The sequence below is a fragment of the Armigeres subalbatus genome, chromosome 1 (assembly GCF_024139115.2).
Source record: "Armigeres subalbatus isolate Guangzhou_Male chromosome 1, GZ_Asu_2, whole genome shotgun sequence".
Taxonomy (NCBI): Eukaryota; Metazoa; Arthropoda; class Insecta; order Diptera; family Culicidae; genus Armigeres; species Armigeres subalbatus.
Genome location: NC_085139.1, coordinates 6,627,207 through 6,649,441, shown reverse-complemented (window position 1 = coordinate 6,649,441; position 22,235 = coordinate 6,627,207). Strand labels below are relative to the sequence as shown.

At 42.5% G+C, this 22,235-nt stretch overlaps 1 protein-coding gene across 14 annotated transcripts in view; it reads right to left on the bottom strand.

Moving 5' to 3' along the window:
* Positions 1 to 22,235, bottom strand: part of LOC134220301 (uncharacterized protein CG45076-like) — a 59,944-nt gene that overhangs the window by 18,726 nt on the left and 18,983 nt on the right. For 3 of the 14 annotated variants that reach the window (XM_062699316.1, XM_062699340.1, XM_062699323.1), the window contains exons 2-7: positions 9,231 to 9,260; positions 8,685 to 9,080; positions 4,704 to 4,828; positions 4,457 to 4,608; positions 3,946 to 4,002; positions 3,322 to 3,483 (exon numbers count right to left, since the gene is read on the bottom strand). In XM_062699316.1, coding sequence (XP_062555300.1) covers positions 3,322 to 3,483; positions 3,946 to 4,002; positions 4,457 to 4,608; positions 4,704 to 4,828; positions 8,685 to 9,080; positions 9,231 to 9,260 — 922 coding nt within the window. Of the gene's footprint in view, positions 1 to 3,321; positions 3,484 to 3,945; positions 4,003 to 4,456; positions 4,609 to 4,703; positions 4,829 to 8,684; positions 9,081 to 9,230; positions 9,261 to 10,763; positions 10,954 to 22,235 lie in introns of those variants that run through there. The other 11 variants (XM_062699367.1, XM_062699390.1, XM_062699374.1 and 8 more) reach the window with 6 other exon arrangements.

The window sequence follows — 22,235 nt, the reverse complement described above, 5'->3', positions numbered from 1 at the left end:
CCTGGAAGGATTCTGCACGAATCCTGGAAGGATTCTGCACGAATCCTGGAAGGATTCTGCACGAATCCTGGAAGGATTCTACATGAATCCTTGAAGGATTCTACACGAATCCTGGAAGGATTCTACACGAATCCTGGAAGGATTCTACACGAATCCTGGAAGTATTCTACACGAATCCTTAGGGGATTCTGCACGATTCCTTGGAGTATTCGGCACGTCTCCTTGAAGGATTCTGCACGTCTCCTTGAAGGATTCTGCACGTTTTCTTGAAGGATTCTGCACGTCTCCTTGAAGGATTCTGCACGTCTCCTTGAAGGATTTTGCTCGAACCTTTAAAGGTTTCTGCACGAATCCTTGGAGGATTCTACACGAGTCCTTGAAGGATTCTGCATGAATTCTTGAAGGATTCTGCATGAATCCTAGTAGGATCCTGCACAAATTCGTGTTTGATTCTGCTCAAATCCTGTTATGAAACTTCATCAACCCTCTTAGGATTCTGCACAAACCCTTTCGGGAATTTGCACAAATTCTATAAAAAAAATTGTGCATGATTCATCGTAGGATTCTGTACAAAACCTCAAAGGAATCTGAACAAAACCTCGCAAGGTATTGCACGAAATCTCGTAGTATTCTGAACGAGCCTTTGTAGCATTCTGCACGATGTATCACCCTTACAGCATTAGCAATCTTTGAAATATCGATATGAATGGATCCACAGTACGCAACCAAATGGAAATGTTTAACATAGAACGTTAGCAAAAAACAATGGCCGATCGTTAACCATCAACATAGAACAAAGACTTCTGTTTTCTACCAACCGATCAGTAGGGCCTTGGGTCGACCATCGGGGAATCAATCATCAGAACTGGGGGGAAGGGTTGTTAGGGTTTGTAGCTCTTATAGTTCTGCCAGACGAATTTGCCGTTGTGCATGCTCCGCTGGTTCGGGTTGCACATGTTGTGGTAGGTGCGGGTGTGCTTACCGTACAGACTCTGACGGAAGAGGTTATTTTTTATTTTTACTGTCGACGGCAGGAGAAAGGTAGAAATAAACAATGGAAAGACTAATCAGTTACGGAGTAACGGAACAATGCGAAACACGTAAAATTTCTTTCGAGGTAGGTACAACATTCTGGTATCCATAGGTGAGTAACGAAGGGACGCGGCCAATTGGTGTATGAATTCTGTATGGGTTTGTTTTTGTTTTGTTTTTAATCCGTTTGTACCGTTTCCGATCGATTTGTGAGTGTGTGAGAGCTGATTGCAGTCAGTCAGTGTTGAAAAGTATTACTTGTGTTTGCTCTGATTCCATTTCTCGTATAACATCAGTGAGAGCTTTGCGTTTCTTATGAGCCGCGAGAGTAGAAGTTTTCTTCGACAGCCTGCTATGACTGTTTGGAGAGGGCGAAGAGAAATAAGGAAAATGTCATTTGGCTGCGTTTGATAGGGTGTAGACGAGAAAGTAGTAGATGCGTTTTGTGTCATTCATTACTTGTAGTCTTCCAAAGCTTCTTTGGCGTCCCTGATCATTGCTCTTTGAATTCTTCTTTGACGTTTTCGTTGGATTCCGGCGTAGACTGTGCATCACAGAATTAGCGGGTTTGAAACAGCGAAATTGAAGTGAAACGAAGGAAATGGGTTTAAACTTCAGAGGACATTTAAAAATTTAAGTCAAATGAGAAGTGGAGGAGGGAAGCTACGGTCGATATTTGTGAGTAATTTTGTTTAGATTGCAAACTGAGGAACATTTTTATCCAAAACATCTCAATGCAAACCGTATTCAAGGGAAAAGATTTAAATGATGATATTTTCCGAAATAGTTACCCAGTTGAAAATCCGAACAAAGTGCAGACAATTTTGTGTAAGTGTGTCGAATATGATTTTCAATTTTGAACTTCTAGTAGCATTTTGAGACAAAGACAAACCACAGACAAACAGACTTAGAACGGTCGATTTTGATTTTCTTCGAGTTTACATTTAACGAGCATTCGAAAAAATAATCTAGATGTACGTGTGTCTATCTGTGGGCATACTAAGCGAATCGTTGTTAGTCACTTTGTACCTTAACGTTCGGTTTGCACATCAGGCGCATAAATTACCGGTGCAGGCTGAATTATGTGATCTCTCAAAACGTCTTAGTTTTCTCTCTTTCTACTAGGCTCTTACGGGAGGGAAACACGTGAGACCTAGAAGGGCCGTTCCTAGATTTACTGATGAACAAATTCCCTGAATTCGTCCGGTACTTTGTAAGCGTGCTTCAGGTAGTACTTCTCGAGATACTTTTTGATTTTAGTATTGACTGACGCGCGGTGTGGCATAGAAAGGGAAAAAACGTAATTCATTGGTGAGAAGTTTCGTATTATTTATTCGATTTTAGGAAAATTCGTTCTCGACGTGACATGTTCGTTATCGATTCGATTTTTGTTTTGTTTTTTTTTTCCAAGAAAATGATCAATACTTTTACACTGCTAGGCGTGACGTGATTTGTATAGGATGTAATAAATTCACAAACAATCGATGAATTCGTGGCGGTTCGGTTGGTATTTACACGCGATAAGTATAGAACGATGTGACGGGATAGGCGAAGAACTTTAATAGAACTGTACGTGGTTTATAGTAGTAAAAATGGCGATCTGAGAGGATGAGAAGAACGGTAGAAAATCGGGGTAAAACATCTGTACATTGTAGTGCGACGGATCGTTCCTTTATAAGCAGTGTACTGCGCACGCAGCCACTTTGCGTTGTCAAACCAAAAGTCAAAATGGGGCTTAGAAACGAGGGGTGCGCACACATCTTGAGGGGAATTACAGGTGAGAAATAACAATCACAGATAGATGGCGTAGATGCATTTAGAGTACTGGAATGATGCGGTCATGCTCGCAGAGCCGGGAGAAAACTGACAGCCAGAAAGCAGCAGTGCAACACCAATACATGTATACCACTAGAAGTCATTTGAAAATCATTGTTGCGTGCTATAATTTGTGTTGTTTTGTTATGTTGGACAGTGTTACTGGTAGTGTGATTGGGGATGCGTGCATGTTTCCAATTGTTGGGAATGGGATGTTCTAAGTGAAATGTTCAGTGCTCATCGCGGATAGTGATTGACATTTTGATGGTGTTTTGAGTGTGTTTTGATGGTTTCTGTTCTAACTTATCATGACAAGGTGAGATCATTCTTGACATTCATCCGTCGCCGCTGGCGACGTTTGTTCTGGTGGCGGTGGTGGTGGTGGTTGCGAAAGTATTGGTTCTGTCTGCTGTTGATGAGTGGCTTTCTGGTTTTCCAGTTTGTTCAATCTACGCTGGTTCCGTTCTTGCTTACCTTCCTCGACGTCAGCCGTGGCCTGGCTGCGGTTCGACTTATAGTGCGACATGACGTTGACATCTCTGCCCACCCGGGCAGTGTCATAGTTATAGACTCGTGGCTTGCTCTTCGGGTACGCCTTGGATCCTATAATACGCGTACTCGCCAAATGATTCTTGCCTTGTTGTCGGGAGCGAAGAAAAATCCGAATAGTTTTGTTTTAAAATCAAAATTCACCCTTCAATAAGATACAGATCAGGAAAACGAATTGTCTAGTTGCTTTTAGTTTTTGCTTTGGTTAATCACAGTTTTGGTAGAGAAAAATCAATGGCTCGAATGGAACAAAAAGGGGCTGCTATTCATTAGCCTACATACGAATTAACTCCTAAACAGTGGAATTTCCACTCTGATTCGTTTAATTTACCACAATCGGTGACAACAATACCTTTTGACAGATAACAAATATCCAAAATGGCGGTGGGTGACGAAAATGTAAACAAACTCTCGCTGCGCACTTGGATCCCATCAAGGAGTCTCCAAGGTCCAACTCTCTCGTTCTCCGCTCGACAACATTCAGTGCACAGGAAAGGACACAGGTTTTTCCACAATGGCTTTACCAAAATACAAAATGTCAATACTAACCATCATCATCTACGTAGTACGTGTAACGCCAGAGGATATCGTCCAACATGACGTATTCTGTTTTTGTTTTGTTGGAACGATTTGGGGAACGGCATCACCGAGGGGTTCGTGGGATCGAGCGAATAAGCCGGCGAAAATGTAGGCGCAGTATAAGTGGTTACAGTGATTCAATGGCCGTCGGATGTGTTGCGAACAGCACCATTAAGCGTAGGAAGAAAACGAGGAAAAACTATCAAAAAACACGGACACTTTCTTCACAAATGTAACAATGGGATGGCGCACATTATGGGCTGGGTGATTTTGCTCAACCGTAGTACAAAGCGAGATTGCGTGATGCGTCGAAGGGAAGAAACTTGGCTTTAACCAGGATGCAGATTTGTAATCAAACTACTGAAAACTCGAATAGCAGGAAAAGTAATAGCGATAGATAGGAAGATATTTTTTTCGTTTTTCACTAGAATTGGCTAAACTACTGCAAAAGGAATAAGCGCACTGAGCGGATGACACTTACCGACGTAACGGGAAGCAGGCGAGTGGTATCTGGCCATGGCTTCAATGTCCCTGGCAACACTGCGCAGCGGGTCGGTGATGGTGTTCTTGACGTACGTCTCGCTGTTGAGCTTGTTGTGGTGGCTGAATGGATCATAGACCCACCGCTTGGGACTTTGAAAAAAAAAAGTTCAATGGGCAAATAAAAAAGTTAGTGATGTAGCGAAAATACTGTGCGAATGTGCAATACTGCGTGGGATGATGCGTACTTTGGTTCGATGGCTGGAGCAGCTGTTTGGAGCGATGGGCTTAGTACGCGTGGCACTGGATCGTTCAACTGGCGCAGCAGCAGTGCGCTCGAGTTACGGATTTCACGCTTCTCATCCTCGAATTCCTGTACGTGTTCGACGATAAAAGTGATTCGATATAGAGCGGGAGGTTTTTCTTTCCATTTGTGAAACCACATAACATTCAGAGTTTTTTTGTCGACGAAGCGTAAACGAACTCTACATTTGGCTGCGTGCTTTAGTTGTGTTTGTTTGGAGCATTGCATCCAAGTAGGCAGTTCGAATCGTCGACAGATGATGGTCACGTCAACAACAAGCGTTTAACAGGAAAGTGTAGGGTTAGCAGCGCCACGATGTTGAACTGGGATGATTGTGAACTCTTGGACCACTAATTGCAAAATATGTCCCCATGAAATCCCCATAGGATTCTGCACGAATCCTCGGAGCATTCTGCACGAATCCTTGTACTATTCTGCACGAACCCTTGTACACCAATGTACACGAATCATCGTAGGATTTTGCACTAGCCCTCGTAAGATTCTGCACGAATCCTTGGAAGATTCTGCACGAAGCATCGTAGAATTTAGCACAAATCCTCGTGGGATGCTGCACGAATCCTCGTAGGATTCTGCATGAATCCTCGTAGGACTCTGCAAGAATCCTCGTTGAATCTGCACGAATCCTCATAAGATTCTGCACGGAACATCATAGGAATCTGCACGAATCCTCGTAGGCTTCTGCCCGAATCCTTGTAGGATTTTGCACGAATCCTCGTAGGATTCTGCACGAATCGTCATAGGATTCTTCAAGAATCCTCGTAGGATTCTGCACAAATACTCGTAGGATGCTGCACAAATCCTCGTAGGACTCTGCATGAATCCTCGTAGAATCCTCGTAGGATTCTGCACGAATCCTCATAGGATTCTGCACGAATCCTCATAGGATTCTGCACGAATCCTCATAGGATTCTGCACGAATCCTCATAGGATTCTGCACGAATCCTCATAGGATTCTGCACGAATCCTCATAGGATTCTGCACGAATCCTCATAGGATTCTGCACAAATCCTTGTAGGATTTTGCATGAATCCTCGTATGATTCTGCACGAATCCTCGTAGGATTCTGCACGAATTCTCGTAGGATTCTGCACGAATTCTTTGACAATTCTGCACAAACCATCGTAGGATTCTGCATGAATCCTCGTAGAATTCTGCACGAATCCTCGTAGGATCTGCTCGAATCCTCGTAAGATTCTGCATGAATCATCGTGGGAATCTGTGCGAATCCTCGTAGGATTCTGCACGAATCCTCGTAGGATTCTGCACGAATCCTCGTAGGATTCTGCACTAATCATCGCACGAATCCTTGTAGGATTCTGCACGAATCCTTGTAGGATTCTGCACGAATCCTTGTAGGATTCTGCACGAATCCTTGTAGGATTCTGCACGAATCCTTGTAGGATTCTGCACGAATCCTTGTAGGATTCTGCACGAATCCTTGTAGGATTCTGCACGAATCCTTGTAGGATTCTGCACGAATCCTTGTAGGATTCTGCACGAATCCTTGTAGGATTCTGCACGAATCCTTGTAGGATTCTGCACGAATCCTTGTAGGATTCTGCACGAATCCTTGTAGGATTCTGCACGAATCCTTGTAGGATTCTGCACGAATCCTTGTAGGATTCTGCACGAATCCTCGTAGGATTCTGCACGAATCCTCGTAGGATTCTGCACGAATCCTCGTAGGATTCTGCACGAATCCTCGTAGGATTCTGCACGGACCTTCGTACGATTCTTCACGTATCCTTGTAGGATTCTGCACGAATCCTCGTTGAATTCTGCACTAATTGTTGTAGGATTCTGCACGAATCCTCATCACTAATTCTCGTATGATTCTGCTCGAATTCTCATAGGATTCTGTACGGATCTTCGTAGGATTCTGCACGAATCCTCGTAGGTTTTCCCAGTTGTCGAACATTAGAAGGGTATTTACGACATCGTCCATTCTGATTTAAACGTGATCGTGAAGAATTCGTTAAAACACAAGGACCATCTAAGATTATCGAGGAGGATATCTTATGCTGACATTCTTCTTTTTGAGTTCGCTGTTTCACAGACTGAATCAAGAGTTCCTCTGACGTAAGATTGGACTATTGTCAAACATTTGAGTGCAATCTGATCTATGGAATGCCGCTACAATAGAATGCTATCTTTGCTCGTTGCGCAAGGACTGCTAATCTTGTTGGGGCATAATTTCTAACAGAGCTGCAGCTACAACAGGGTTAAGGTTGTCAACCGCCTGCAGAAGCTGCTCGAGATAGGATAACTTTCAATTTAATACAGAGTAAGCCTCCCAATTTCTTTGCCTTCGTGGAGGCCACTGAAACCTTTTGAGGGACGGAGAGAGGCATTCCACGATTCAAGACTAATTCTACCGGAGAGCAGGTGGCAGCTAATACACCGGCCCAATCTGCACGGAAGCGATGTTCAACTTATTATCTATCGAATCAAGCCGGAAAGGTAAACGGCAGTCATTGTTCCGATTACTGAATATAAGTTCGGCTATACGATCAAAATCAAAGTTCATAAGCTTGACAACGTCCGCACCGGAATATCTCGATTTTTATTTAGGTGGCAGCTAATTCAGTATAACACGATATTGCTCGCTCAGTGTGGCAAAGAGAGATTTTCGTTTGTCAGGAGGTGACGACCAAGCTATGTTTCGTTCTTATCAATCGTGTTCCGTAATAAAGCCATTTTTTTCATCGACATAACACGGAATACCGATTACTCCGACCGATGCCAGATTCGTAACCCAGCAGGACCTCGCGGCAAACAAAGTCCCAGGCGTAGTTTCCAGAAGAAAATGGCTGTTTCAAGAAATTCGGGCCTATCAGCCAGGGCCAGAATTTCCTCGGGATGGACGAGACCTGTGAGCAAATCATGAGGAGTTGTTCCAATTTCCAATTTATTTTTTTCCTTTTTTGTCAACTACTAAAGGAAAGACGGAAGATCACTGGATCTATTTTGGTCGATTATGCGTAGACGTTTGACACCTGGAAAAATCCTCTAGTCCGTTTCGTTGACTTGCATATAAACAATAATCTATATCTAACTAGTGGAATCCAAATCTTAAAATAAATCTAGACTCTGATTACCACAGAGGATGAATGGGCTTGCGACGCGCAAAAAAACACTCTTACCTTCATGGACGTCCATGCTCTTAGTGAAAAAATCTTTTTGTGGAGACTTTTAATAGCCGTCGTTAAATTAATGATATCCACGGACTGTGTCGTCGCCGATGTAAACTGTGTCAAACTGGAGTCGTTGTGCCGCACTGTATAAAAAATATGTTCTATTTCAAGTCTCATATGAAAGAAGATTCGCTTAGCAATACAAGAGTTCACAAGCACAGTTTGTTCAGAGGATTAGTAAATAACATTAAATGTCAGGAAAAAAGTATTGCGCACTGATTTACTGGTGTTTTCGAATATAATCTCTCTACGCTCGAATACGGAAGATAAGTTAAAGACTTTGTGTTAGCCGCTGTTTTAAGCATATATGTATGACTTATGACCTTCGGGAGTGAATACAAAACCATCCCGTGTTCCCGTGTATGTATTTTGATAAACCATGGCGTGAAGTGTCCCATGTCGAAGTGCCCTGATGGCACTTCAACGCCAATGTGAGTGATGATTGATGACACTGTGGGTGGCCATCGTCAGATGAGGTGAATGAACGCAAAACTGGGTCAAGGTCATCGCACAGAAGGTGCGACGCATGTTGGCGATGTGTAGTGAGAGGGATGTAGCTCGTAGCAGGTGAGATATTTCCATTTTTATCATCCGAATAAAAGATTGCTGATAGGCGACAGGAGAATAAAAGATAGATAAGCCGGCAGGGAGCTCTACGTCTGTCGTCCAAGGGGATTGGCTGTGTACGTTCATGGAACATCGATTCTTACCAAGTAGGATGGCGTGTTGTAATACTGCTCGAGGGCGCTACTTACGGGACTGGCACGGTATTTGCGTTCGATACGATCGAATTCTTTGTTGACGATCGACGGACGCAGGTAGGACGGCCGGATGGTGACTACGCGTGCCGGCGAGGAGATGATGCGAACTGGCGACCGGACGGCCCGGACCACGGTTCGGATCGGTGACGAGATCACTCGAACCGGCGACCCGAGGACTCGGACCGGCGATCGGAGAACGCGAACGGGCGAACCGTACACCCGGACCGGCGATATGGTCACCCTAGACGGCGACGTGGCGAATCCCGTCAGTGGAACAATGCGCTTATGGGCGACGTATGGCATTGGGGTGCGATAAGTGGTGGTAGTAGTGGTGTATGTATCGAGCTGAGTAGAATTTTGAGATGTGTTCGCGGTGGTGATCGTGACGATTTGTTCGTGGGATTCAAATCATAAAAACAAGTTAATAACAATGCACATAGATTTTCGTGTGGGTGTGTCACAAGACGGGGCCCACGATCGGGCCAGCATACTCACTCTTGGCACTCCAGAATATCGCAAAGGCGTCTGTAGGGAAAACAATAGTAGAACGGAAGCGTTAAAACACCGGATCACTGTTTGCTGTCAAATCACTGGATGGATAGAGAGAAAGAGACAGGACACGAGGAGACGGAAAACTTCCGATAAAACGGTTGGACAAACACACGTGAAACACAGGATAGCAAAACAACAAAGAACCTGGAGAGACAGCTGGTAGTCATTAGTACAGTGGAATGTCAGATGTGTTTTTGTTTTGATTTAAAATTTGGCAATGTGAAAACAAGATCAATAGAGGATAGCGATCTATTAGAGGAAATTGTAACAGTGTGAGTGTAAAGCAAGTGCAATTAACAAGCGTGATGTTTGTGCATATTTCGCCATACGCTGCCGATATCGTTTGTCAACACGTACACACGTTTTCTAAACCGTCATAATTAGCATAGTCATGAACCAAAATAATAACATCGCATTCCACTGCACCTTTGATGGGGACTGCTTAAACATCGAATACTCGCAGTAATCAAAAAGGTGGTTCTTACAACAATAACAAAACAAATAGTTTGTGTAGAGTTTTTAACTCATTTGCTTATTTTATTATTTCCAAAATTTTCAAAGAAAAAAAAATACACGAAAAAAGCTATCTTATATGTGTTCTCATATACTTGAGAGAGTATGCTTGTTTATAAATGTATTGTTTCTTATTTTTATGTAAATTTCTCACCGCCTCCGCATCGGAAGGGTGTCGTTCCAATTTCCCATTGGTAGTGTTTGTGTTTATTTTGTGTGTTTGTGTGCGGGTGTGTTGAAGTCTATCACTTCATTACAATACATATTTATTAGTCACAAAAAATACAAATGTGTTTCGAATTGACAATTTTTTTGTTGTTGTTAGAACATGATGTAAAATGTGGCTGCGTTCGTGCTTGGGTTTGGGCCTTAGACACGGTACGAGTAGTGCCTGTAGGTGGTTCCATGTGGCAGCCGACCGGAAGTAGTCGAGCTGTAGCTGTAACCACCTGGTCCTCCGCCGGTGGTGGTGGTGCGCTCGGTATTGTACGAGTAGCCACCGGGGCCGCCACGGCTGTTACGTTCCGAGGTCGAAGTGTAGGTCGAGGAGGACGATGACGGGCGCGACGAGTACGGGTCGGCGCTGGAGCTGCTCGTCTCTGAGCGAACGGTCTTCGAGTAGGAGTACGACTCGTCGCGACGGGGCGCTCCAACGTCAGACGTGGTGTAAGAGGAATAACGAGGGGTCTGTGAATGGGGTTTGAATAACAACATACAGCATTCAGACAGAAAACGGATTGAAAAAGGTTATCTTAGAAGGTACAAGGAACTTCGCGTAACTATCTTTTAACTGGCAAAACAAGAAATTGAAACATGTTTGTACTCTAAAAATTTACATAAAAATAATACTGAATGATCATTGAACGGATGCGTACTTGTACTAAACTGGACATTTCCATTAAAAAAATACCAAAGTACGCAGCCGTGTTTCCTTTCAAACCTGCCGCAAAGCTCGATAATTACCGTTAGCTGAACTCGCACTAATTTAGTAACTTGTGTCTTTGCATGTTAGTCGTACATCTGGGCTGTCGTTAGTATTCTACTCGAGGATTAATCGTTAATCGTTAGTCGCTGGGGGTCGTAGTTTCAGAAGAGGTAGTGGGGGTCGTATTCTAAACAAGTTCGTCCGGTGGCACATTTCCCCGGTCCTATCTAGCGCTTGTAGCTCCTAGCGTAGCCGGGCTCGAAGAAGATTACGTGGCGGCGATGCTGCTTGACCGGAGCTTCGCCGTGCAACCGCCGAAGCACCGTGTCGACGTTGTCCAGTTCGGACGTGTGTCCCGTGGATCGTGCGTACTCCTGGCGTATGGATTCGTTCAAAATGCGCGACCGGTTGCGATCGCGCGGCGACAAATAGTCGTCGATGGGCCGAGCCAGGATCCTCGGGTCCGGTTCGATGCCTTCGCGATTGATCGCATCCAGGATGGAGACGCGCTCCTGCTTGCGTGGGCGGTGCTTCCCGAATGCCGTCACCGGATCCGGAATCAGACTCGGTCGCGGCACGAAGGGAACCTTCTCCCAATCGACGCCTCGCCTCTGCAAGAGAATATACAGGAGAGACACACAGAGTGTTGGTTGGTGGTTGCGTCCTGACTGACTAGGCCTACTACTAGGGATCGGCCGGTTTGGTGTTACTCAAGATGGCGTGCTCAAGGACCAGGCCTTTTTTTATTAAAGGTGGGTGGGGTGTTAATTATTAGCTGACGGAAGCAAATAAGTGAAAAAGATGATGATCGCATCTTTTTGTGCCGTCGCCACATCTCGCCAAAAATCAAAAATTGCGACTCAGATTCAACGTTTTTTCTCACACAAAGTAAACAACATCCGCGATGACTACGTGTTGTTTTTTAAAGCATCCCCAATGTAAACCAGTTGAAAAAGTTCAACTGAATCACGCGTGTGCTACTGGATAATTGAAACGGAGAATATAAATAGATTTGTTCTCAATAATTGTCATCGATCAGAAAAGTATCGTCTTTCTTGTCATTGGTTGTGTATCGGTTCGGTGGACTGCGTTCGGGAGAATTTCTCAATTCAACAAAATATTACTATCCAACTGCGCTTGTTCAGTGAATGAGCCGCAAAATCGTTCCAAGTGTGTGGGAACGCTGTTCTGTGAGCTAATTTTAAATTTTTCTCGTGCAAGGTGAATTTCGTTTCTTGTGGGAGGCGAATTTGCGTCTTCTGGTGAAGACTTCGTTCGAGTTTTTTCCACGGTCGTTTTTAAGAAGTGGGCGTTTGAAGATAGATGACAGAGGCCACAAATAAAATTATTGCGCGAATAATATTTTTAAAATGCCTAGCGATCGTGGAATGGCTTCCTGCAATGGTAAAAGCAAATTGATCTAAAATTTGGATCAATTTTCTTTCAAATCGTTAGAATTGTTTGCTCACATTTTGTTCACCTTCACATAGGCGCACCAATAGGGAAGCAAAAAAAACTTTCTGTGGCAATAAAAACTATTTTAGCAATGTGAATGAAATGAATTCTCAAATTAGAGGCCTGGATAAGAGAAACACAGATACAAATGTGCCGCCTTTCAAACTGTCAAAAACCAGAGACCTATCAAGCAGCAAATTTATTTGCTCACTTCTGAAAACAGCTGAATTCGATAGAACGCTATACGCAAGAAAAACAACTTAATTCACCGAGTAGTGATACTGGCTTTCTCGCATTTAGCCGCTAATACAGTTCGATGTTGCATTTTCTCAATAACTTTTAAACGCAACGGTCGATCGTTATCAAATTTAATATTGAACAACTAGACTTTACCACCTTTCGAATGCAACTAGTTGCGAGATAATCGGTTTAGGATTACTATATCAAAAGTTGTCTAATGTTTTTCTTAGCTTTTGTGCACACACATACTCACATACATACACACGGACAGACAGACAGCTGAGTCAATTGGTATATAAAGCTATGGGTATCCGAAAATTATATAAAAAGTGCGTTTTCAGAGTGAAATGATAAGTAGTATAAGATTGAAAGAGTGAAAGAGTGAAATGATAAGTAGTATAAGAGATATTGGTTCTGTAAAGCTGGATGCGGCGAGTGAGCCTTAACCCTCTAACGCCCAAGACCGCCTTTAGACGGAGTACTTTGATTATTTTTTGTAATTTTCAATTGTTCAGATTTCGAAAAGCTTTTGATGTCAATCAATAATATAAACTTCAATGCATGTTTAAATGAGATTTAAAGTTAATTTAAAAAATTCTACACATTTATAAAAAAAAACATTGAAAATTGAGTAAATTTTTGTTATTTTGTATTTTCGCTCGTATACTTTTAAAGAGTGAAATATATGTACTTAGTATTTTTTTACAGATAACCTTAATCACTAAAGGCTATAGTGGTGAATGATACACTCGAAAATACCCAAGTAACCATGAAGCTATATATGCTTGTAGAAAATACAGCCCTAAAAGTTTACTTAAAGTGGAAAAGGGAACTTATGAGACCGAATTAATGGTTCATTACTTCGACATGTTGAAATAAAGCATCAGTAATGCATCGTTCCATTCGTACTGCTGATTTAGAGTATCGTTGTCTGACAATTGATTTTACCGCGGGTTTTCAAAAAGAGCCGGGAAAACGTAAAAACTACTAAAATTCTTGATGAAGTCTTTTTACAGGGTTTTTTGGGATTTACTCGATTTTTCGACAGGAATGACGTGTTCCACAAGTACGCGACCCATCAAGCTCAAATTATTCAACTTCACAGTCTTTTTTATACACAGAAATAAATAATGAAAAGTAAACAGCGCGTAAAACTTGAGATGCGGAAATTTACTCTATTCTACGCAGAAATGGACCTCTTCCTAACAAGTTTGCTTACAACTTGCAAGCAATATTGACGATTCACGTCAAATATTGTATACATTTAGGCTAAATCACGCGTGGAATTAAGCTAATAATGATGTTCCATTTATGTGCATCATCTTTAGCGTAAATTTCAGTGGATTTTTCTATCTGTGTAGAGAATAAATACACAAGATTCTGTTTTTTCACGATTTCTTTTCGCTCATATTTTTGATCGTGTGACTTTATTGTCACCAAAATCTTCGCAACAAGTTTCAAAATATCCAAAATAATTCAAAGAAAAATCACATTGTAATTAAAATGCGGTGAACATTTAGGATAAGTTCAAAATTGAAAATCTGTAAATTGTGTAAAAACTGAATTTAGTGAACCCACAAATTTCTCGTCCAGTGGCTGCTGCACAATCACGGAAAATTGTTTACAAAACTGCCCATGAAAAAAGGAAGGAGAAACTCTAAAAAATTAAAATTGTGTTAGATTTTACTTCAGAAGTATGTAAAATTAGGAAAAAAAAATTGGTATATTCGAATTTTTTCTTCCTTCATTTATGTGAATTTCAAAGTTTAAGTTCTTCACTCCAAAGCTTTTAGAAAATTCTATGGATCATAGCAATCCATTCCCAGGAAATCATATGATCGGCAGTTGATCATTTGGGAAGTTCAGAATCAGAACCCATAGTGGACCAGATCATGCGAGCTTAGTATTTCTTAGACAATTAATTGCACATTATTCGGCAACTCGGCCTCACGAAAACCATTGTTTTGCAACCAAAGGCTTTCATTTTGGTCTGATGATTGCAATATTCAAATTGATTCATGTAAAAAATGTTACTTTGACCCTTTTGAAAGCTAAGCAAGATTTGTCATCTTTATATTTTGCTTTTGCTGCGTCTCAGCAAGTGTGGAATAAAGAGGTGACAGTTGCTTGTTGCTCCAGTATAGTTAGTGGTGCCCTTGAAAACGCGAGGTGGAACAAAATTGGATTCAAAAAAGTTCGTCTTTTATCTAGTAATACGTTAAATTGCCATATATTTGATTTTTTTTTTTTTGCGAGTTGTGGGGCTTGGCTAGGATGTGGTGGAGTTTGACAGTGGGCTCTGTTAAATTCCTATAAAAAGCTGCATGTATCCGCAAGTAGGCCCCACCAAAGCGACCGTGTGCCGCTCAAAGCGCACAAGTCCACGTCCTGGTGTCAGGTGGGACACAAAATAGACCTGACACGACGGCCCTCTGACGAGACAGGAGGTTTGCGCAGGTCCAATAAGCCGCCTGGAAAACCAATAATTACGAGCAATATAAGAGATAATACGACTCGATATAATCGACAAAGACCTAGGCGACGAATGAAGAGTGGAAAAGCGGGCATCGAACGGCTACCTTCTACCAAAGCTGTGGCACCACCAATGAGCTGGGAACCGGCTTCATAGTGTTGGGTAATATGCGCCAATATGTGTTTGGGTAGCAGCCAATCAACGCAAGGATGTGCAAGCTAAGGATAAAAGGCCGTTTCTTCAACTATAGCATCATCAACGTGCACTGGCTACACGAAGAGAAACCCGAAGACGAGAAAGAAGCGTTCTACGCACGGCTGGAGTAGACATACGGGACGTCAAAATCGTCATCGGCGACATGAACGCACAGGTAGGAAGGGAGGAAATGTATAGACCGGTATTCGGACCGGATAGTCTACACACCGTATCGAATGATAACGGCCAACGATGCATACCAAGCAACCAAAAGTACTGATAAGATTAGATGTTTTGGCTTAACCAGCTTGCATTTTAAGTAATTTTTTGTATGACTGGAGTGCAAAAGTGAACTTTGAAGTTCTGTTAAGGTGCTTGGAACTCGATGTGAACCAAGAGTGAACTAATTGGTTCGGTAAGGAACAAATTTAACTAAAATGCGAACTTTTGGTTGCTAGGGTTTATAAACTTCGCAGCCTCCCGCGGAATCCGAAGCACCGGTAGTCCGAAGCACCTTCTTTCCCCGAAAAAAATATCCACAATGCAACATGGAGATCACCTAACCAAAAAACGGAAAACCAAATCGACCACGTTCTAATCGTCGGTAAATTCTTTTCCGACATCACGAACATACGCACTTACCGCAGTGCGAATATTGAATCCGACCACTACCTCGTTGCAGTATGCCTGCGCTCAAAACTCTCGACGGTGTACAACACGCGTTGAAGTCGAACGCCGTGGCTTAACATTGGGCGGCTACAAGATATGTGCAAGGACATAAACGGGAACCTTCTTACGAACGAGCGTGAGGTGGTCCAAAGATGGCAGCAGCACTACGAAGAACATCTTAATGGCGATGTGGTAGACGAAAGTGGCGGTATGGTGATGGACCTGGGAGAACGCGCGCAGAACATAATTTTACCGGCTCCGGATCTTCAGGAAATCCAGGAGGAGATTGGCCGGCTGAAGAACACCAAAGCCCCTGGGGTTGATCAACTACCAGGAGAGCTATTTAAACACGGTACTGAGGCACTGGCTAGAGCGCTGCACTGGGTCATTACCAAGATTTGGGAGGATGAAGTTTTGCCGCAGGAGTGGATGAAAGGTGTCGTGTGGCCCACAGATAAGGCGATAAGCTGGATTGTAGCAACTACCGCGCAATCACATTGCTGGACGCCGCCTACAAGATACTCTCCCAAATTTTATGCCGTCGACTAGTTTATCCAGTACCACTTGGCTACATGAAGGAAAAATGGTGGCGACTATACATAGCCACCACCGGGTTAACTCCTAAATTGAGTAAGGTCGTGCATGTTGCCGACCCAAAGGAGAAGAGGCGTCCAGTACTGCCCCCAAATGAAGGTACTAATGTCCACTGGGAAGTAAACCCCATTAAGGGGATGGCTCAAAATAAATAAAAACACGACAGGCGGCTGTGGCCTAGAATGTAACCAGTAGGGCTGAAGACACATCTACCGGGAGATGTGGCAAATTAAAAAAAGGTATGAAAATCATCGTCAAATGTAACGGTGAGAGCTATGCTTTGCTTATGTCTTAAAGGCCATTGTAGTATTCAGAATTAATGTGCGCAACATTTTTATGCCGGCCCATCGTACCGAACACAGACGCAACGTCTTTTATACCATTGAGTTTACCCTCACTCGATACCCTACTAGCTGCACTGATGATCAGGTTTATGTAATTTACAAACGCACGAAGATCTGCTACCGCTATTGATTGCTTATGCATCGCCCACTCCAATTTGATATTGGCTGGTACACCCAACCAGCGGGTGGCAGATTTTAATACAGTTCTGCATAATAATACAATTGTTGTATTATAATCTTACAATTTTGTATTATTTTAATACAATATTTGTATAAAAAGCCTACAGAATTGTATATGCCAAGATTTTATACAATAATTATCAGATTATCAGATGTTTTTTTTTGGGTGTACACAGATAGAAGAAGTTGTTGAAATTTACACGAAAGTAATGCACATAAAGGGAATGCCAAAAAGAGCGTAAATTTAAACGATATTATCACCTGAAAGTATGCAATTTGTATTGCATTATGTCACTCTTTATACGAATAAGTGGCATAATGCTATGTAAATTGCATACATTTAGGGCAGATTTGTTGGAAAAGATCCATGTACGCTCAGAATAGTAGGGGGATTCACTTGACGGCAAAGGTTGCTGCGTATCTGTTTATAGAAATGTTTCACAGGTGATTTGAAATATGTCCCATGTGATTGCGTATGAAACATTTCAATAATCAGATACGCAGCTGCTTACGCTGTTAAGTGAATACCCCTAGTGTAATTTTCCACGTTATTATTATTTACGCGCTGATTACTTTTCATTATTTTTTTCTGTGTAGTTTGTCGACCAGCTCTTGGAGCAGAATCGGATTGACCACTATATGGCCGTCCCGATATCATTATTTAACACTCTGTTAAAACTATCGCACTTGTATACAAATTGAAATAAAAACTGATTCGGAGAAGGTTTGATAAAACGCGTTGTTCACGCTCATTTTATGTTGGGGACCATATTTTTTTTCGCACAGCTGTGTAATACAAGTTGAAATGCATCATGCATCATCAGAACCCGCCCCCCATCGTGTGCTCTCACCTATCGAGAGTGTATACAGACGTGATACACGTGATAGCGGTAGCAGATCTTCTTGCGTTTGCAAATTACATCAACATGATCATCAGTGCAGCTAGTAGTGTATCGAGTGGTGTTACAAAAAGTGCCAAGTGCCAAGGCTGACCGACAGAAAGGAAAGGCGTTTGTCAATGCAGTTCGTTCGGAATCTTGTGGTCGGAATGATCAATGTCATCCCGAAAAGATCACCGGTGGGGGTAAAAATGTGATGGATTCAACGGATCCTCCTAAAGTGCGTCCTTGTGTAATGTGTCAAGTACATGGGCCAAAAGAATGTTCGATCTTCAAGGCGGAAACACTTGGTGAACGCTGGAAGGCCGTGCAAGAAGCACATTTGTGCAAACGTTGTCTATACCCTCATGGTAAGTAGATGTCGGAAATTTCTCGAGTGAGAATGCATCAAATTCGACTACAGGGGTAGTAACGGTGCATCAACATCAGCAGCAGAGAGTCCTGTTTCACGTCATTCCGGTCAGTCTTCACGCCAATGGAAAATCGGTGCATACATTTGCCTTCTTGGATGGTGGTTCGGATTCAACGTTATTAGAAAACTCCATTGCCAAGAAACTTGGGTTCACCGGAGCTGTGTTTCCTCTCTGTATGCAGTGATATGAGGCATATATAGGGTAACCAACTTGATTTGGACCCCTACACATTTTGGACCCTCCTGGCGACATTTTTCTGATTTCTTAACTAGAAACAATGCCGCTGCTAATTCCCCCATTGGCTTCAGGAAATTAATATTGTTCAGCATCTGTTTCACTGGTTTCCCGTGCGAAAAAGCGATATTTAGATGAAATTTCGAGAAAATTAGTTTGTTAAAGAAGGCGAGCGTTACAATGCGTTACGCTTAAAAGTATACATCACTGAAAATCTCAGAACGTACACAATAAGTTTTTGTCGAAATTGTGAATTTAAAACGCAGGAATCTTCTCATTGATGCATGCCAATCGAAAGATAAGACTTGGCTTCGGCTCAATTGACCAGGGTAAATTAGAAATTCGACTTTGAAGAGACTAAATTGGGGGTGTCCAAAATGTGTACATTTGGGGTCCAAAATATGTTGCACTGTCCAAAACGAAGACTATTTTTATTTCAGAAAATGGCAAATTTCACTGATTTATCAATGACTGAAGCTCATTTCGAATTTCTATTTCATAAATAACACTTTCATCTTTGAAATGGTGTCAATTCCGTCCATATCGAACCTGTATTTCAATAGATATAAGCATATATTGGGATGCACTTCCTTTAGGGGTCCAAAATAGGACAGTTACCCTATTATCTATGGTGTGAGGCGTACTGAAGAAGAATCAAGAAGAGTGATGCTGAAGATTTCCGGTAACAACAGCAAACGTTTTATGGGGAAAGATGTCCACACTGTTTCTAGTCTAGATCTGCAACGACAAATAATCAACTTCGAAGAACTTTAAACAAGATTCCCTTATTTGAAAGGACTCCCAATCGCAAGTTATGATGATGCTACTCCAGGAACAATAATCACCAAGTACTGCACGCATGCAATCGGTCAGCGAATAAAGACCTTCATGAGCGAGCCAAATCGTTTTTCACTGTCGAAGGTTCTGTTGTAGTATCAAACGAAATGGTCGAATCACCTAGCGAAAAACGGGCAAGGAAAATATTGGAGGATACCGCTGTTCGGACCGAGTAGGGAAAGTTTCAAACAGGGATGTTGTGGAGGTACGACTTGGTATAGTTTCCGGACAGCAACCCAATGGTAAAACGGAGGTTGCAGTGCCTTGAAAGACGACTATAAAAAGACCCAACGTTGTACGAAAGAGACAAAATCAGACATGGTATCTACCACTGGATGTAGTAGTCAACCCTAAAAAACCGCTGCAGCAACGGTAAAACGAGTTTCCCTGAATTCCGTACTACTAAAGGACCGAATCTTCTGCAATCCTTATCGACGGTACTTTGTCAATTTAGAAAGATAGAGGTGGTCATCAATGCGGATATCAAGGAGATTTTCCTCCAAGTAATTATCAGACCGAAGGATCGTCAGGCACAACGATTTCTGTGGCGGAACAATCCGTCAGAGAAAACTGAATTGTTTGTTATAGACTTCGCCATTTTTGGAGCCCCAAGTTCTGCGCAGTTTGCGAAGAATCGCAATGCGATTGAATTATCCAGAGAGTTTCCTCGAGCTGCAATCACGGTTTTGGAGAACCACTATATGAATAACTATCTCGATACTGTCGATAGCGTCTACGAACCAGTGGAGCTCGCAAGAGAAGTCAAAACGCTACATCAATACGCCGGGTTTGATCTTCGACACTGGCTGTCCAATAGTGTGGATGCGTTGGAGCAAATCGGAGAAAAACCGTTAAAAATTCCGAAAAATTTCGTGATCGGCAAGGACGTTGAAACTGAAAGAGTGTTGGGGTTAAGTTGGTTGCAGCAGGAAGACTTTTTACGTTTTAGACTCTTTACGTTAGACTTACGTTAGACTCTTTACGTTCGCAATACAGTTCCGCGAAAACCTGAAGAGATTGCTGGACGGGAATACGTATCTCACCAAAAGAGAGTTGGTGAGTCTGGTGATGAGTATTTTAGACCATCTTGGAGTGGTAACTAACTTTGTGATCCACGGATAAAAATTGTCCTGCTTACGCTGCCGCTGGGCATTAGGAAGAAGAATGGAGCCCAGAAGAAATGCGTAATATATTAACGATCCATCGATGCAGTGTAACAGGAACGGTACAGTTTGAACGCTTTTCTAAATGAGAACGATTGATGCAAGCCGTAAGGTATGTTCTACGATTCCTGAATAACTGTCTTGGAAAAGAAACAACTGCCGTGCCTAACTACAAAGAATCTTTGCAGGAAGCAGATATTATGGTGTTGAAATTGGTTCAACTTAAGGTCTACTCGCAAGAATTTGCTATGCTAGAATCGCTGCAGAAAGATTCGTCGCATCATCCGGAACAGATCGAGAAAAAGAGCCGTATCTAAGTTAAATCCTTTCATCGGAGCAGATGGACTGATCCACAAGGATGGGTGAATTGGTGCAGCTCCCGCAGTAGCAGACGACGCAAAGTTTCCAGTGATTTTACCGAAAGATCACTACGTAACAATGCTGATTTTCGACGGATATCACCGAAAGTGTGCACACGCAAACAACGAAACCGTCGTGAACGAACTCAGGCAACGATTCCATGTGCCGAAGATTAGAGTAGCTGTGGGGAAAATAGCGAAGTCCTGTACATTGTGTAACGGTTTATAGCTCGCCGTGGTGCACCATTGGAGATATACTCTGACCAAGGGTTAAATTTCCAAGGAGCAAGGAAGGAGCTGCGCGAAGAAATTCAAAAACTTAATCAATAAGAGAGACCTTCACAAACGCAACCACACGGTGGAAGATGAATCCGCCTTATGCTCTTCATATGGGAGCGGTTAGTACCGCACTGACAGAAGCTGAATCCATCGTAAACACACGGCCGCTTACATATCTACCCTTGGGTTCCGCAGAGAGTGAAGCGATCACAACTAATCATTACTTGCTTCTAAGCTCGAATGGAGTATGTCAGCCAGTCGCTAATGCGGTCGACGTGAAGTCAACGATTCGTGCCAACTGGAACCATGTGCGCGTAATGGTGGACCCTTTTTGGACAAGATGGATTGCCGAGTATGCAATCATTGCAAGGCAGTCGAAGTGGTTCGGTGAAACCAAGCCCGTACGAGTGGGAGATTTGGTTATAGTGGTGGAAGAGACAAGAAGGAACAACTGGGAACGAGGAGTAGTTGTGAAGGTGAACCCAGATGTGAGGTCGAAGGCAGGCGTATTTCTTCGTCCAGTAACTGAGCTGGCGGTCTTGGACGTGCTAGATGAAGATTGTATGGCTGAAGACAGAACTTCATGCAATACGGGTGTGGGTATGTTCGTCTTCGGCGAATGGTTTTAACTCATCCCAACAATCAACCAGGCGAATGATAAACTGACAACGTCAAGAGTGAACGTCCCAGGAATTGATTGGGAAAATACAAACAACTTTGTAGAATATACAAACCGCAATATACAAACAGTGTACAAACTATCTATCTCTTAACGGTAGCGAGTATGATGAAATTTCAAAAAATTGTTTTTGAAGTAATTTTTTTTATTATCGTTTTTCATCCTGAACATGTTCTTCAAAGCGAACAAGTACATCAAATCTAACGGTTTCCTAAAAAAAATGTTATTTTGAAGGAATATTTATAGGAAGAAGTTATTCGAATTTTAATAGTATTTCATGCAATTTTACTATGCCCATATCTTCAACTGAGGCAAATTATGGCAGATCAAACACCTCCCATACGAAAGTATAGGCCTTTAGCTACCAAATGCACTCTGTTTTATAAAGAAGAATTAAGGAGACTTAAATTAGTATGAATATTTTTTGTTTCCACTATATTTATGGGCCACCCTTCTTTTTCTTCTACTTATTGGCATTACATCCCCACACTGGGACA